Genomic DNA, 16,718 nt, shown 5'->3' on the forward strand with positions numbered 1-16,718 from the left:
GATGTGTGGTATGTCATTTTTTTTGTTGACAAAATGTGGTATGTCACCTTTCTTCAAAAAAAAAAAAAAAAATGTGGTATGTCACCTAACCGGCATTTTCTCCCATTCAAATATTCCCGTCGATGTCGACAAAATGTAGCATGTCACCTAACTAGCATTTTCTCCTATTCAAATATTCATGTCGATGTCCCAAAAATGAATTGGAAACTAAGTAATTATATATACTTGTATTTTTTTTTGACAAAATTATATATACTTGTATAAATGTTGTTGATAAATAAATAAATAAATTGAATATACATAATGAAGAATGGAGTAAACCATCCAGCGCTACGCGTTGTTCATAAGTTGTCAAATCAAATATAACATACACTCTCAGTATCAAATCCAATTTACCAAGTCAAAATGTGAGTTGTTCGATCTTGATAAGATAATCCGAATTGTGCGACTGACAAATGTGTGATCATTTATCTGCCTACTTAGCTTGTCATGTAAATGCATAATTAACTAGCTAACTTGTGTATAATTAAATTGATGGCTGTTGGAAGCGAAATAGGCATGTGCTAACTTGATGCCTAAATGAACCTCAGACATTGTGGTAAGGTGAAGTTTATCTGTCTTGAGATGCAATCCCTTAGCATCAACACATTTGACATTAGGAAGTTTGATACCCAATTGAGCATGTCTCACCTTCTCTATAAACTTGCCTTCCCCTGATGCAAGTGCTACCTGCATAAAAATAATTTAAGTGGTGGTGCTTTTCTTTATTTTATAAACTACGTTGTCAAATAACATAATGAGTATGATGCTCATGTCATTTTTTTTAAATTTTTTCACAATCATAGTTTTTAAATTTATGCATTTTACGGTATGCAATCAATTGGTTGTCTTTGTTATGTTCTTCATCCCATCTTCATATCAATCAAAGGGTCCATGACTCCATGTTGCACCGTGATTATTTGTTGCTTTATTACCTCTTAACTTTATCATTTTAAAAAAGTTGTATTTTATTGCTTTCAATTCTTGCTAATTGGATTATTGGTACCAACTTAGTTAGGATATATATGCCTTTGTATTTTTTGGTGGTGTCTGGAATTCGAACTCCAGACCTTACATATATTATACATTGTTCTTACCAACTGAGCTGAGCTCGTAGGGACATATATATGCCCGTGTCTATCACAACTTGCACAATTGATGAAGAAAAAAGCATAGGTAAGAGACATTAATTATCACTAGCTTATTAATTCTCGCTTTTACTTAATTGGATCGTTATAAAAAGAGCAATGATATTTGAACAATTATTTAACACAATTTTGTGACAATTTTTTCCTTAAATTTTCTTATTAGTCAAAAACAATAGAGAGAAAAAAAAGAAAGAGAGAATAAAAACATGAGAAATGTTATCTTGACAACCTTTTGGTTGTCCAACACCACATATTTATACCGTATAAGTACTATTTCATTTTTTAATTACTTACTTCTCTCATAGTCAAACCATTAGTTATAAATTTTGTATTTTTATATTGGTTGTCAAATAGTTGTTGTTTTTTGGATGTTCAAATAACATTGTTCTAAAAATATAATGCGAGTATGAAAGATAGTTGTCAAAAAGTTGTCATAAAAATGTTGTACAATTATCAATTCTCTTATAAAAAATAATGGAAGAAAAAGTAGATTGAGATAATGGATATTATAATAAAATAAAAAACAAGTTTTTTAACAGGAAAAAAACCAATGTACAAAAAGAAAAAGTTAAATATACACAAAAAATTTCATTATAGTAGTTCTGTTTTCAATAATAAAGGGAATTCTTGTAGTGCTTTTGTTGCCTCATTTCATTATTGAAAAATCAATAAAATTATTTCATATATTATTAAACAGATTAGTACGGGTTTAAAAAAACAAAACTCATTCAAGTTGTCACGTTTGTCAATTGAGAAATGTTAAACCGTGTCCTTAAGACATTGATTAAGAGAATTAAAATAGAAAAAATGTATTGAAAAATGTCAACCTATAATTTTTTGTTTTTTAACAAGTGCTCTTAGGACACTTATTATTAGCACAACCCTTGTCAATTTGTTAAACTACTAGTTGAACCTCCATAAATTTTTCGAATCATGCTAATAAGTGTGTCATTTAAAGATCCTTGTTAATGATTCAAAATTTAAAATGAATATTGTTTCAATGTGTTGAAGACATAATTTTTCAAATAAAGTTTTTGTTACTCCCGTTCCGAATTAATTGAGCCGCTAGCTCATTTCACACATATTAAGAAAAATGTATAAATGAAAGAGAGAGAAAAATGGTTTTAAGTGCTTTTGTTAAGTATTGGTGGATTCTCCACTATCATAAATACAAAGTGGAATATGTATTGAATTGGGAATGATGAAAGTAGTATTAATTAGAGTTATAAAGGGAAAAAAAGTAATTAATATTGGATTGAAAAGTAAAATGACTCAGTTATTTTGAAACACTTTTTTTTTTGTAAATGACTCAGTTATTATGGGACGGAGGGAGTATAAAATTTTTAATGAGTGCTCTTTAATGTTTCCCAAACTTTTTTGATGGATAATTATGGGCTAACGTCCAAAATTTTAAATTAAAAAACGTCACAAGTCCTATCATTTACATTCATCACGCTCGTTTGAAATTTGAAATTCGAATATAGGTGTGCTCCCTTCCTGTCTTCTTTTAAGATTTTCAACTTTTCTATGTAGATTGGCACGCAGAAAATCCAATAGACTAAAAAACGCAAACATAATTTTAAATAACAGATGAACAATGCTTAAAAAATGCATAAAAAAAATATTCATTTTAAATATTTGATTTTGATTGAACACTATTCCAGATGGGTGAATGTATCAAGAAGACAAAAAAGACATTGTACCAACAAAAATATGACAAAAAAAGAAAAAGTAGCATTAAAAGTAGAAAGAAACTAACCTGAATAACAAGAAGAGATGGAAGTTGAAGATCTAACCTAAGATTCTCAATTAAATTCTCCATTCTATATTTATACCCTTCAGCATCTTCTTCTCTTACAGTATCACTCTCACCTTGATACCATAAAACTGCTCTAATTACACCATCACCATCCTTAACCGATTCAATAGATCTTCTCACCAATTCATTATACAAATGTGATCCATTTCTCCACTCTTCAATTCTCGTCCCACCAACTGCACAAGGAACAAGACCTATAACACATTCACCACCACTCATTCTAACAATTTCATTTGCAAAAGCAAACCCGGGTCCAACACCACAAGTTTTTCCTACATCTATATCTGCATGAAGAGGCTCATGAGCTTCTTCCCATTTGAGTTTTGTATTTAGCTTTAAAATTGATGGGCTTGGTTTGCATTCTGGTGGGATATTACCATCCCATTTTCCATTTAAAACACCTCCTCGACCAGCCATGTTGCTTTGTCCTGCTAATATGAAAATGTCTTTAGTTGCTTTGCCACAATGGGGTAATGTTACAACCAAAACACACAAAAACATTGACAATATAATAAACATTAGCTCCATTATTAATGTTGGAGCTAAGGAAAATGTGTGTTGGTTTTTAGGCATATGGAAGAGGGATTATTGATAATATAAGCGTGAGTGAGGGAGCAATTTGTGTAGGGATATCATGATCATGGGATAAACAATCGTTAATTAGGTTTCTAGCGTGCTTCATATGGGACCCACCAAGGATTTTGCAACCATTATGGGTCATTATGTTGGTAGTTGGCACTTGAAAATCAAATTAATGTGATCTCCATAGTTCATTTAACGTCTCTACTCTTACTACTATGATTAATAGTGTAATGAAAAAACTACTTTATCAAAACCCTCCTCTTTGATCAAACATATTGTAACAAGGAGAGCTCAAATCTCGGTTTAGATTGATGAAACTGAATAGAGCATAGTGGAATAGAACAAAATAGGTACTAAGATGGATCTATAACATCATTCCTATAATTATCAAAGGCTATCAGGTTATAGTTTGCATCGACTATAGAAATTGAAGTCTAGCCACCCCTAAATTATGGCATGCTAGTATCCGATATGTTGGTCGATGCCACAACTATCCATGCAATTCTTCTATTTATTGATGACAATTTTGGCTATAATCAATTAGTCATGGCTAAAGAGGACATTCATGTAACTACCTTAAGATGTCTAGGTCCCCTTGGGATCTGAGTGGATTGTCATGTCATTCGAATTAATTAATTAAATAATGTTGGCGCCACTTATCAAATGGTTTTTTTTTAAGAAGTTAAATTAGCCCACCTAAATTGGCTCTAAATACCATTTTCCATGACTTAATTGGCAAAATAATGGAGGTCTATATTGATAATGTTGTGGTCATTCCATAAAAAAAACCGTTTGGTAGAATTAGAGTAGACCCTAAAGAGAACGAGGTTACACGGTTGAGAGATGAATCTAGTTAAATGTATGTTTGAAGTTTCAAATGTGATCTTCTTAGGATTCTTGCTACACAATAAAGGGTAAAGGTGAATACAAATAAGGCCAAAGGCATCTTGGAAGCTCGACCTCCACATACAAAGAATTAGTTGCATAGTCTCTTAGGAAAAATTAAATTTTTGAAGAAATTCATATCTAAATTGGCTGGAAAGATGAAAGCATTATCACTTGACATTTACCAAGTGAAAGCAGAGGAACAAAATATGTAAAAATGTACCTCCTCAGTGTTTTACCAAATCCACCCATCCCCAAGGATGTTGATCCACATAGTTGTGGCCGATCTTCGACCGTCATTGCATGCATATAAGAGCCAAATAAATAAGAACCCCTAAATGTCTTGAATCCCACACGATCTATATTAACATAGAAGGATATCAACGATTTGAAGATGGGAGCTTCTATGGTGAAGTCGGGCATATGACTTTTTTGGTGAAGGGCCTAATAGGAGAGTGCCACGTGGAATCATTGTATAATTGTTTTTTTATTTTTTTAAAAAGACTTTTCCTATTCCAAGATCGATGTTAGCTCTGATACCAGAGATTGGGCAGAGTGCGGAAGACTTTTTCATAGGCAAATTTAGATTTTTTTTTGTCTAGTTTTTTGAGCTGTAAAGACAGCCCTACAACTCAGCTTTGTAATTTACTTAGCTCTTTTTGTTCTAAGATTTCAAAATCTCTTTTGGGTGGTGTTATTCTAAGGCTTTGACTTCTGAATAACGGTTTTTCTTCAAACAAATCTTTCTCAGCTTCTATCAAAGAAAAGCTATTTCTTGCTAAACATCTGAATATGGGTGACTTTGTAAATAATTCATCAATATGAATTGTATTTTTTTTATAAAAACACAATAGCTACTTCTATAAAAACAAATTTTATAAGAACGAAATACTTAGTAGTATTGAACTTCAATATTCGTTGTTTACATAAGAGCTCTTATTTATAGTGAAGAGGGTTCACAGGTGGTTCACATGTCCCTTTCATAAAAGCTGATAAAATGTACACTCAACAAAGAAAAAGATAAACAATAATTTACATAATTATTTCCTTATGCGTAAAGCAATAAGGTTTATCACTAAGTGGTCCCCATCTGACTCAAATGTGATAAGGTACCACTGTACACTTTAGCCTACTACATGACGCGTGGCTTGGTGATTGATTTTTCCTTGTCGTTTTGTGCCGACATTTTCTTTGGACAATTTTTGCATATGTGTCCTATGTAATATGTACCAAAATATCTACAACATTTTTCCTGTATGATTTGTAAGTACCTTTTCATGATCATTTTTTAACTAATCAATTTTTTCTTCAAAATCTTTTACCGCTTTGATATCCTTGTCTTTTGCTGCTTTTCTAGAGTTTATGTATATGATCGTTGAGGCGTCTTCATAGACTACTCTATAGTTTGTCTGTCGTGACAATCTAAAAAACTTTTGATGTATGATTTTCATTTGGTTGACGTATACGGCTGGATGTCATTTCGTGCTTTCTCTGCTCATGACTGGCTACTATTTGTTTGAAATTCCAATCTTGATTAGATACAATGAAATGGGAAAGTTTGAAGCATATGTCATTTTCGGCGGTCCAATGAAAGGCATCTACAGAAAATGGGCAATTGCAAAACAACATATCATCGACAAGAATGTACGCCACAAAGGCTACAAGACGATGAAAGAAGCTGAACAGGCACTTTACGGTTCATACAAAGAGGTTACAACAACGAAAAACCTCCAAAGATCTCCAACAATGAAGTCAAAAAAGAAGATGTCAATTGACAAAATTCGTCAGCTCGAACATCAAAAGAATTTCCAAATAACTAATCTAACTTATATGGAGTTTAGCCTCAGATGGAAATGGATAAACAACTATGTAGAAGAATTCACCACTCAATGCTTCTACCCATTCAGCAGATTTGGTTGTACCAAAGCAGTCATATTACCAGGAGTAGACAGTACCACATGTCTATCTTTCTTTCAGAATGATTTAATCCATACCATATATATAGAAAAACAACCAGGAAAGACTTTTGGAGAACTCAAGTTCCTTCCAAAAGAGTTACAAAATTTGGCACATTCAACAATTTGTTTGCCAAAGAAAAAGAGATCTTTCTTGAGATCGACTCCACATATCCTTGGTATGATGAAATTACCTCGGATCTTATCACAAAACCATTGTATCTAATCAAGATTGGAATCTCAAACAAAGAGTATCTAGTCATGAGCAAAGAAAGCACAGAATGGCATCCAGCCGTATATGTCAACCAAATGAAAAACATACATCAAAAGATTTCTAGATTGTCACAACAGACAAACTACAGAGTAGTCTATGAAGACGCCTCAATGATCATATATAGAGAATTTAAAAAACCAGCAAAAGACAAGGATGTCAAAGCCGTAAAAGATTTTGAAGAAAAAATTGATCAGCTAAAAAATGATCATGAAAAGTTAGCACAAATCATACAGGAAAAATGTTGTAGATATTTTGGTGCATATTACAAAGGACACGTATGCAGAAACTGTCCAAAGAAAACGTCGACACAAAACGACAAGGAAGAATCAATCATCAAGCCACGCGTCATGTAGTAGGCTAAAGTGTACAGTGGTACCTTATCAGATCTGAGTCAGATGGGAACCACTTAGTGATAAACCTTATCGCTTTACGCATAAGGAAATAATTATGTAAATTATTGTTTATCTTTTTCTTTGTTGCATGTACATTTTATTAGTTGTTGTGAAAGGGACATGTGAACCACCTGTGAACCCTCTTCACTATATATAAGAGCTCTTATGCTCATTTGTAAACAATGAATATAGAAGTTCAATACTACTAAGTACTAGTCCTTGCACCCGTGCTGCCGCACGGGTCATAAAAATTGCATATGTGTAAATCCTAAAAGCAAATTTTAATAGTAAATATCAAACCTTGAAACATAAAGTTTATAAGTGACTTAATACAATTGGGACACGACAAAATTCAATTCATGATAAATTGCGAAAAACTTCTTTGTAAACGACATTTAAAGTATTGTTGATGCAAACCCCGTCGTCGTCTGTCAGAAGTATTTTCAGCCCACTCCTAGAAGTCACGCGCGAAATAGCAACATAAAGTTGACCATGAGAGAACACAGGTTGTGAGAGATATACTCCAACTTGTTTGAGAGATTGGCCTTGACTTTTGTTAATAGTCATTGCAAAGCATACACGGATGGGAAATTGTCTTCTATTGAATTTAAACGGAATTCTTGTGTCAGATGGTGAAAGAGATAATTTGAGAGAAATTGAATTAATAATTTGTGTAACGGATGGGAGATTGCTTTGTTGAACAAAAATATCCGTTCCTTATTGGATTTTAGGGCATTGTTTGTAGGGTTGAATACATGATTTTCCCTCATTCTCCTTTCCTCCGGTTTGTTAACAACTTCTTGCCTATTTGCTTTGGGTGCCTTTGTTATGATGTCGCATCAAATCTCTTAGACTTCTATCAAGTGCTTTGAACAAATGTTTGTGCATCATAGGTGCTTCATCCCAAATGATAAGCTTTGCGTTGATGATAAGCTCGACTAAATTTGTTTTTGGAAAAATGCCGCAAGTAGAGCACTCGTCAACCATAATTGGTAAACTGAACCTTGAATGAGCAGTCCTTCCCCCAGGTATGAGCAGTGCTGCGATTTAAGTCATTATTTGAACCCAAATATGTATACCTTATTTCCAACAGACGACACATTGCCTTATTTCGTAAATTAATTATTCAAAGGTATTTTTTTTTAACTAAATAGTGAGTTGAATATATAAACTAAACAATATATTAAATATGTTAAGTGCAGAACACAACTTTAAACAGTGGATGAGTGAACCCTTTATCTTGTAAATAATACACCGTTTCTCCTTGAGAATAATTAATTTTAGTAGGCTGCGATTAATTATTAGACATCGTTAAAAAACTGAAGAAGAATGGAAAGAATCACAGTTCTGATCTGAATATGTTTTTGCTCTATTTACTTGTTAAAAAATTAAATTTCGGAAAAGGTTTGATCTATAAGTGCAGCTTCTAAAGGAGGATACACATTTTACTTCACAAAATATGCTAGTCCATGCACCATTTATATTTTATAATCTATATTTACTTGTTACTCATAAAAACATATTAGAAAAATAACATTCATTGATCAATAGATAGAGCTGAGTACATTCGAACCAAAAGTCTACATCGACCAATACATAAAAGGACAATTATTGAACATAATTAAAATCAAAAATTGAGTTGTAAGCTCAATATTAACCAAAGTTTTGGAATTAAACAAACACTAAAAAAGCAACAAAATTCAAAACAGACAGGACTGATAGAAGTTGTTCATAATTTTAGTCCTTTTTCTCAATCTTACAGATTTGAGCTTGACAGTCTTTGTAGCAGACACGTCTCCAGCATCAGCAGAGAGAGAGGGGATGAAATCCATCAAAACTTTTTCAGCAGACCTTTTCCCAATAATCTTGCTGCATGGGGTAGTATCCATTTCTTTATCCTTGTCATCGTTGTTAGTCACATGGTCCAAAGCATCCGTAAGGTTAACCATTGTATTGGATGAACCAGCAAAATTGTTTTCTTGGGTCTGAATTAGAAGATAATAATAACATTATAAAATGAAGATTTACAAATAGTAGATGTCTCAAATCAAAAGTCAAAAACAATTCACAAAAAAAATAAAAATAGTTTACCTCATCAGCAGTCAATGTCAATGGCGGCTCCCATAAACACGATTGTAACCCAAGAACCAAATTGCACTTTGTAAAAATCACAAAGAGCATTGCAACCCTTTGTCAAGTAAATTCCCTGGTTATTCCTTTCCACGAGTACCTCAAACCGATTTTGTTTTGGGTCTACCAGAATTGCATATTGATTGATCTGGTCTCCAAAATCATGGGAAAACATCATTGGCAACATAATAGCACCATGTGTAAATGAACAATGTTGTTAGGGTTTTGGTGAAGAACAATAAACAAACGGGCTAATTGACTGTACTTAGCAACTCACATAAACAATTCAAAATAAGTTTGGAAAGTCACTCTGCCTCTAAGAAAAAACGGAAACAACAAAGATCCAACTATAAAATACTGTAGAAACTCTAATATGATATCTTAAAACAAAACAAAAAAGTATTTTATATCTAACAAATTTGAGATGCAAAATTTCTCTCATATAATTTACGCTGAATCATTAAATTAGCTTCATAATGGCATATTCATCTGTTATATATAAGCTATTATTGTATTGTATTTTTAAATTGAAAGTAAGTGTTCAAGAAAAGTTATAAGGATAGCTTTATTTTGTTTTTCGCATGTTAACTTGATCTGTTATAGTGGTTAGTAACAGTTGATGGTTGGCCCTACAGTTCTCACTTTTAGTGAATTATATATAATGATCACTGTTATCTTTGTTAAAGCAACTTAGGTATTAACTAAGCTAGTAATATATATATATATATATATATATATATATATATATATATATATACATATATGATTCTTTAGCACAAAAAAAGACCAAGGATCAGGTGCATATAAATTACCTTTACTGCATGAAACCAAATTAAGTGTGAAGAGGATAAAGTAAAAAAATTTAAAGATATTGTTAGCTGAATCATTACTGGTGGCTATATGTAACCAATTTGTTCAACAATATCTCTCTTTATGATCTTGAGATGAAAAAAAATAACAAACTGAGATTTCTTCTAGATTCATTTCTAATTGAGAATAAAAGTTTAATCACCAAACCATGAAGAACTGCCAGATTACATAAATAAGAAGAAAGGGTTAAACTTTCTTCAAAACAAAAAAAGAAGATCAAACTGTTGACTTGTATTGTTTCCAAAACATGGAAAACTTATTTTTTTCTTAAGCCACTTCATAAAAATGTCTCATTTGCAATAAAAACCTACATAGAGAATTCTTTGATTGTACTAATAAATATTAAGCATTAGCAACCTTACTTCAGCCTTGATTGCAATGCAATATGAAGAAGTGTAGTACATATATGCAATATGTGTTATTATCATCCAGCTTTACCATTGTCATCCTTGGTTGCAATGGATCCTTCAATAAGCTTTATAATGATTTAGTTAGTTTACATGAATATTCAATCTAATTTTGATCTAATGCAAAGAATGATAGTTGATGATAATAAAAAGATTGCCTTTGCTTCTATGATCACAATTTCAATATATTCATGGCCATCCTTGTTCACCACAGTCCTAAAATCTATGGTTTTTTTGTTAACAGCATATATTATATATAAAAGGAGCTTCCACAAAGGTAGTGGGAAAAGCTCAAAATTACACAGTAGGATAAAAAAGATCCCCACGCCCCAACATAACAGTACCTAACAAACCAGCCAAACAAATCCTGCTACAAAAGGGCCTAGAAATACAAATTCTGCAGAAAAAAATCTTCCAGCAGAATAGAAACAGACCAGAACACCCCTTAAAAACAAAACACCCGCAAAAATCAATGATTGTTATAGCAAGCTTCCAACAAATTTCCTTTGCTAATGTCTTTAATATCAATGGTCTTAACATTGTATTTGCACCACTGCATTAAAAAGGCATAGTTAAACCCTTTGGTCAAAAGAAAGTTACTTTTAAACCTAAATTGTGGACAAATTACACTCAAATGAAGTTCTAAATAATTTTTTAAAAAAAATGGCACATCAAGAAGTTTCACGGATCCAATTTATTTTCCACTGACTTCATTCATCCTTTAAGTGATATATGAAATTCAGTCTTAGTTTCTTGTTAAAACATACTTGGAAGTGTTATCAAATTTCCATGCCAGCAATTCTTCTTTCAAGGTTCTACCACAATCACTTTGTATTGCTTCCGGTTTTGAAACCTGTATAAGATGACAAACACACAAAATTATACTTATGCAACAACTTAAAGATTACAATTACATTCTTTAAAGCTTACCACAACACGTATAGGTAGTTTAAAACAAAAAATCAATGAGAGAGGAGAAGAGCAGCGATAGAGAGAGAATGAGAGAGAAGATCGTTGATGAAGAGAAAAACCATCCGCGAACATGTCGATTCACTGAGAACTCCAGCTTCTTCAAGCTCCTTTCCTATCAAATCGAACAAATTAATCAAAACAACACCGGTGATACCAAAACCCTAATCGTGAAATCAAAATCAATCAAAACGTAACAAAACTGAAAACGCATACCGAGGGATCGAAGGTCTTGAAAATGTTGTTGCATAGAAGCATTCTCTTTCAATAAAAATTGAAGAGGATTATTGCCTTGGCTGACCGGCGGCGATGAAGAGAACACCCAAACCTAAAGACACAGAGAGAAACAATGAGAGAGAGAGGGAGAATTGAAGAAGAACGTGGAAAAATGAAGGAAAAACGGCAAAGCAATTGGGAAACGGCAAAGCAATTGATTACTGATTGGGATACCAAGATAAAGTAACGTTTTTGGAAAATGAAAAAGAAATTAAAGTGGGGGACACAAAGGTAATTGTGAGATTAATTGCCTTTTAAAATGTGTGTTTGGTAAAGGATATGCATTAGTGGAAGCGAAATTATAACACCAAAACAGCTACTGGTCAAGTGGTTAAAGTTATTGGATGGAGGCTATGGGTTGCGAGTTCAACTCCCTGCAGAGACTTTTTTCAGAAAGATTTTTTAAACAACCTCTCAAAAAAGGCATGATTAGGTTTAGGTTTAGGGTTTCACAATGAGCATGCATTGTGAACCTTAGTATTAGTTCAACTCCCTGCAGAGACTTTTTTCAGAAAGATTTTTTAAACAACCTCTCAAAAAAGGCATGATTAGGTTTAGGTTTAGGGTTTCACAATGAGCATGCATTGTGAACCTTAGTATTATATATTAAGATTTCTTTACTATAAAACTTGTTTTTATAGAAGTAGTGCTTGAGATAAGACTCTGGAGGAGCTAGATCCTTGAGGTAATACTCTGGAGGGATCACCCAAATCAAAATACAATCATTCAAAAGATTATATCTAACTACAACAAAACCAAAAACATCAACAAAATCTCAAAGAAGATCAAATCAGGTATGAATATATCTTTATTAAATTAAAATTTACTTTTCAATATCATTTTATTGGCATGATAAGCGAAAAACTAGTACCAATTTTAATTTCCAAAAAAACTATAGAATATGACTGAGGTTTCAAACTTTGATGGAACATCTAGTTATTATGCTGATGGCTTACTAGATCATAAGATAGAAGAAGCAGAATTATCTTTAACTGCTGAAGAAAACTTTAAAAGAAAGTTTAAAAAATTCAAAGAATTTTTCTCAAGGAAAAATATTTTGAAATTTGGAATAATGATCGGAGAGGAAGCAATTCTGATTGAAACTACTCAAGGAAACATAGTCATATCTACTATAGATAAGACTCAAATTGAAGAAAAAAAATGAAACATTTTCAGGAAAAGAAAAAAGTAAAATTGATTATATTCATATATCAACCATTCAAATTTTAATCAAAAGTACTTTTATGAAAGGTATTGATTCACCTCTAGAAATAGTCATAGAAGACTCTAGGATTTTAGATAAAAGACAAGCAACAATTGCACAAGGAAATTGTAATTTAAAATATGGAATAATGAAATTTGATATAAAAAAAGTACTTTTTGATTCACCTCTAGTAAAAATGACTCAAAAACAAATGAAAAAAGTAAAAAAATATTATGTGCATAATATATTTAAAAAATTTAAACAAACATATCCTCTTTTTGTCATTTTATTTTAATCAGTCACTTCAACATCTAATTCTACCAAACGCATTATTTTTAATAAGCAAGCTTTTCAGCTATAAGCTATTAGTCATCAGCTATCAACTAGCTTATAGCTTATTTTTACCAAACAGAGCTGAAGTCTTAAAAACAAATAATTCAGGCTCATGTATATATCATGGTATGGAATCACTATGACATTTATAAAAATAAAATAAAATAGAATAATAAAGTGATAAATTTTTGGGAAAAGTTAGAGAAAGGTGGGTTAATAAAAACAAGTAGTCTATAACCGTTGTTTTGCATCGATTCATGATGGAAAATAAACAAAAGAATGCCAAATCGTGGGAAAAAAATAGTTCCTTTTTAACTGTCACATTTGTTAAAAAAATTTGTTCCTAAATAAGTGTCACTTTTAGAGTTTAAGATTGTAATATGTCAATTATACCCTTAACTTCTCAATTACTAAATCTGCCACATTAATTGCATAGTATTATTTGAGCCTAATCCAATTCCTCTACTCCATCATAAACATTTTTACCGAGGAAAAGTGAGCCATGCATTTACTGTATGTAGTGAACGTGAGCCATGCATTTGGAGTACCAAGGAAAAGTTACACTAAAGATACTAAGGGTAGAAAAGGAAAAAGAGAGTTAATTATGCTCTGCTTTGGTTGTAGCAAATTGAGTAAAAGCGACACATATAAAGGAACAGAGGGAGTATATGAAACAAAGGTGAGTTAAATTTCCATAAAAAAAAGGTTGAGACCAAGCAATTATAAGCAATAACCATAGACACAAAAAACAATGAGATAATGATGTCAATCACCAAATCTATGTTGAGTAATGGATAATTGAAAAGAAATTAGATGGTACCTTGAAGAGAAGAGTGAAATCCAAAACCCAAGTAGCAAGCAGTTGATGAACAAACACAAAGATCGTGAGTTTTTATAGATCATAGGTGAGAATATTTAGTGGGAATAGCAACTCAAAGAATAATAGCGGGAATAGCAAGGGCAGAAATGATATTTTATTGAAGACAATGGGTTTATATTCCTAGGGAATAAAACTTTCACAAACTATCTCATCTCATCCCATGGGAATAAAAGGGGGGAAAATAGGTGGAACATGGGTAAATGGCTATCCTTGAATTTTTTTTATTCCTAGACATATTTTTGCTGTTCTCATCCACCAAACAAAGGAATATTTAATTTTAGGAATAACGTGACACATCAGAGGTGTCAAATGGACAACCCTTTATTTACCTATGCGGAAAGAAGATGAAGAACAACCCTTAGTTTACCTTTGCGAAGCCAGTTCAGGTAATATCCGGATTTATCGACCGTAACCAAGTGAAACACAATCAGTTAGCTACAGTCATAGTACTTCAAAAGCATTTTAAAATGAATATGGATCAGTTTATTATTGAAAAAAAATGATTTTATTAAAAAAGAACACATCCCCGAAGTATATGACATATTCTGAGATTGCAAAAATTGTAAGAAGAATGAGTTGTGTGAGATAGCAACGCCAGCACTACAAGCCTCGAAACACATGAGAGTTTGCATTGTCAAAAGAACCCCCTCTTTTGTTACCTGTGTTTTTTTCTTCCACAAGTACATTATGGTTGATTATACACATGATTAAATGCAAAACACACTTGCAAAACAAAATCAAACTAGTTTGCATTGTCAAAACATAAATGAGAATTTCCAATATAGTCATGTATCTTAAACATATAAGAAAGAAAATAATCTTAAATAGTCATGTCATCCCAAGAAAATTGTAATATTTCACATTCTACATCTGATACAAGTTGAAGATATTGATAACATGTGTTCAACTTTTTTGTGTTTTTTGCAAAAGCAAAATGAATACTATAATCCACCACTCCAAGCACAAGGTCTGAAGGAATACAGATACCAAAAGGTTCATGAGGAGAAATAAAGCTGAAGACATCAAAATCAACACAAAAATAAGCTAAGACTTAATCAAACATGCATAACCAAAATTTGTTAATTTTATGAGACGGACAATTTGATCTAAAAATAATTCATATCAATTTTGTGAATTGTACAAGTTAATTGACGGAGTATACGATTAAAACTATTTTGAAATAAAACTCATAATGTATCGATCAATTTTTTTTCATATGATTGAGAACCTCAAAACATATCAAGCCACAAAACCTTCAATACCCAATGAAGGAGAAAATTACCACACCATATATCTTAAAGGATATCATGTCCATTCAAAATATATAGACAAAATCGATGTTGTCTTGCAAAGAAGCATTGTCAGACCAACACTTTCATGGTATCCACCATTTCTAAAACAATATAATCATCATCATACCCTATGAACAAGACAAATCACTCATTGATAATGAAAAAAATGAAGAAAAACAAATGTGGAAGCACAATTAGATCAGAGGAGAAATAAAATTATAGAGATCAATAAAACCACACAAAGAAATAAATAATAGTAACAAATATCAAATTACAGAACTTTTAAATTCAATAGCACGTAATATGCATAAGAAATAAAATAAATGTCGGCAAATAAAATAACATGATTTGGAGGAAAGGAAATAGAAGAACTTGAAAAAAAAAAGGGAAAAAAATAATTGATTCATGACACAATAAGTGGTAAAAGAATTCACACATATAACATTTAGGCATCACAATATGAGGGATACTAACACCCACATTGCCAAAGTGGGAGGTCAATGTTTTGGACAAATACCATTTTGTTGAGTGGGTGGAGAAACAATGTATTGTTGTGAGAGAGATTAGAGGTTTGATGTATGAATTTAGTAACTGACAAAAAGAAAAAGAAAAAAAAAAGAATAGAAGTTTAGTAATAGAAAACAATTATATGCATTTAGGGGTTACAGTAACATACAATCAATAATTGAGAGGATTGTAATTGGAAACATACAATTAATAATTTAATGATGGATAAGTTTTGTGGGAGGGCGAAATTGGAATGTGGTGGAAAAAAAATAAAGGGCAAAATAGACAAATTGAATTATAAAGTTGGGAAATAGTGTTTGCATCACTATCTTTCAATTTATAATAATAATAATAATAATAATAATAATAATAATAATAATAATAATAATAATAATAATAATAATAATAATAATAATGATAGATAGATAGATAGATAGATTGCCATGGTGTTCATTTCTTGAGCCATACGATTCATTAGATGATTATCCGTCCTAGGAGTTCAGGTTCACGCCTCATATGATTGAAATAAGAAATATTTTTTTTATAGATAAAAGTAATGCAAGGAGCATTACCTAAATGCATTAAACAAAAGAGAAGTAAAAAAAAAAGGAACTAGGTCAAGACCTCTTCAAAAGGATGTGAACCTAAAGTTAGGTAAACCAAACCTATTCATGTTATAATCCTACCTAATACAAGGGGACCCGAATAAGAAATATTAAAGAGACAAGAGACTGCGTGATTGTAATTTATATTGAA

General features: G+C 31.8%; 1 protein-coding gene across 4 annotated transcripts; it reads right to left on the minus strand.

The window, feature by feature from the left end:
• Nucleotides 1–297: 297 nt before the first annotated feature.
• On the minus strand, nt 298–16,098 carry LOC146952086 (putative carbohydrate esterase At4g34215). 4 transcript variants are annotated; one of them, XR_015024967.1, is made up of 5 exons: nt 14,104–16,098; nt 11,687–11,798; nt 11,432–11,585; nt 11,269–11,354; nt 10,638–11,054 (listed from the first exon to the last, which is right to left on the minus strand). XR_015024967.1 is itself a non-coding variant. In XM_085741061.1 (3 exons), the coding sequence occupies exons 2-3, from the start codon at nt 3,421–3,423 to the stop codon at nt 508–510; spliced, it is 699 nt and encodes a 232-aa protein (XP_085597187.1). In that variant the 5' UTR covers nt 3,424–3,434; nt 14,104–16,091; the 3' UTR covers nt 298–507. The 4 variants fall into 4 exon arrangements, 3 of the variants coding, with proteins under 3 accessions (XP_085597187.1, XP_085597188.1, XP_085597186.1); XM_085741061.1 differs by lacking the exons at nt 10,638–11,054; nt 11,269–11,354; nt 11,432–11,585; nt 11,687–11,798 and adding exons at nt 298–729; nt 2,947–3,434 and having other exon boundaries at nt 14,104–16,091; XM_085741062.1 differs by lacking the exons at nt 10,638–11,054; nt 11,269–11,354; nt 11,432–11,585; nt 11,687–11,798; nt 14,104–16,098 and adding exons at nt 298–729; nt 2,947–3,434; nt 4,697–5,386.
• Nucleotides 16,099–16,718: the final 620 nt, after the last annotated feature.

This window comes from Medicago sativa, chromosome 1 (genome assembly GCF_051527215.1).
Source record: "Medicago sativa cultivar Bolivia chromosome 1, Bolivia_mono, whole genome shotgun sequence".
NCBI lineage: Eukaryota > Viridiplantae > Streptophyta > Magnoliopsida > Fabales > Fabaceae > Medicago > Medicago sativa.

Coding starts and splice junctions, on each gene's coding strand:
- LOC146952086 (XM_085741060.1), bottom strand. CDS start 3,579: ATGCCTAAAAACCAACACACATTTTCCTTAGCTCCAACATTAATAATG. Junction 730..2,946: donor CATCTCTTCTTGTTATTCAG/GTTAGTTTCTTT, acceptor ATTTTTATGCAG/GTAGCACTTGCATCAGGGGA.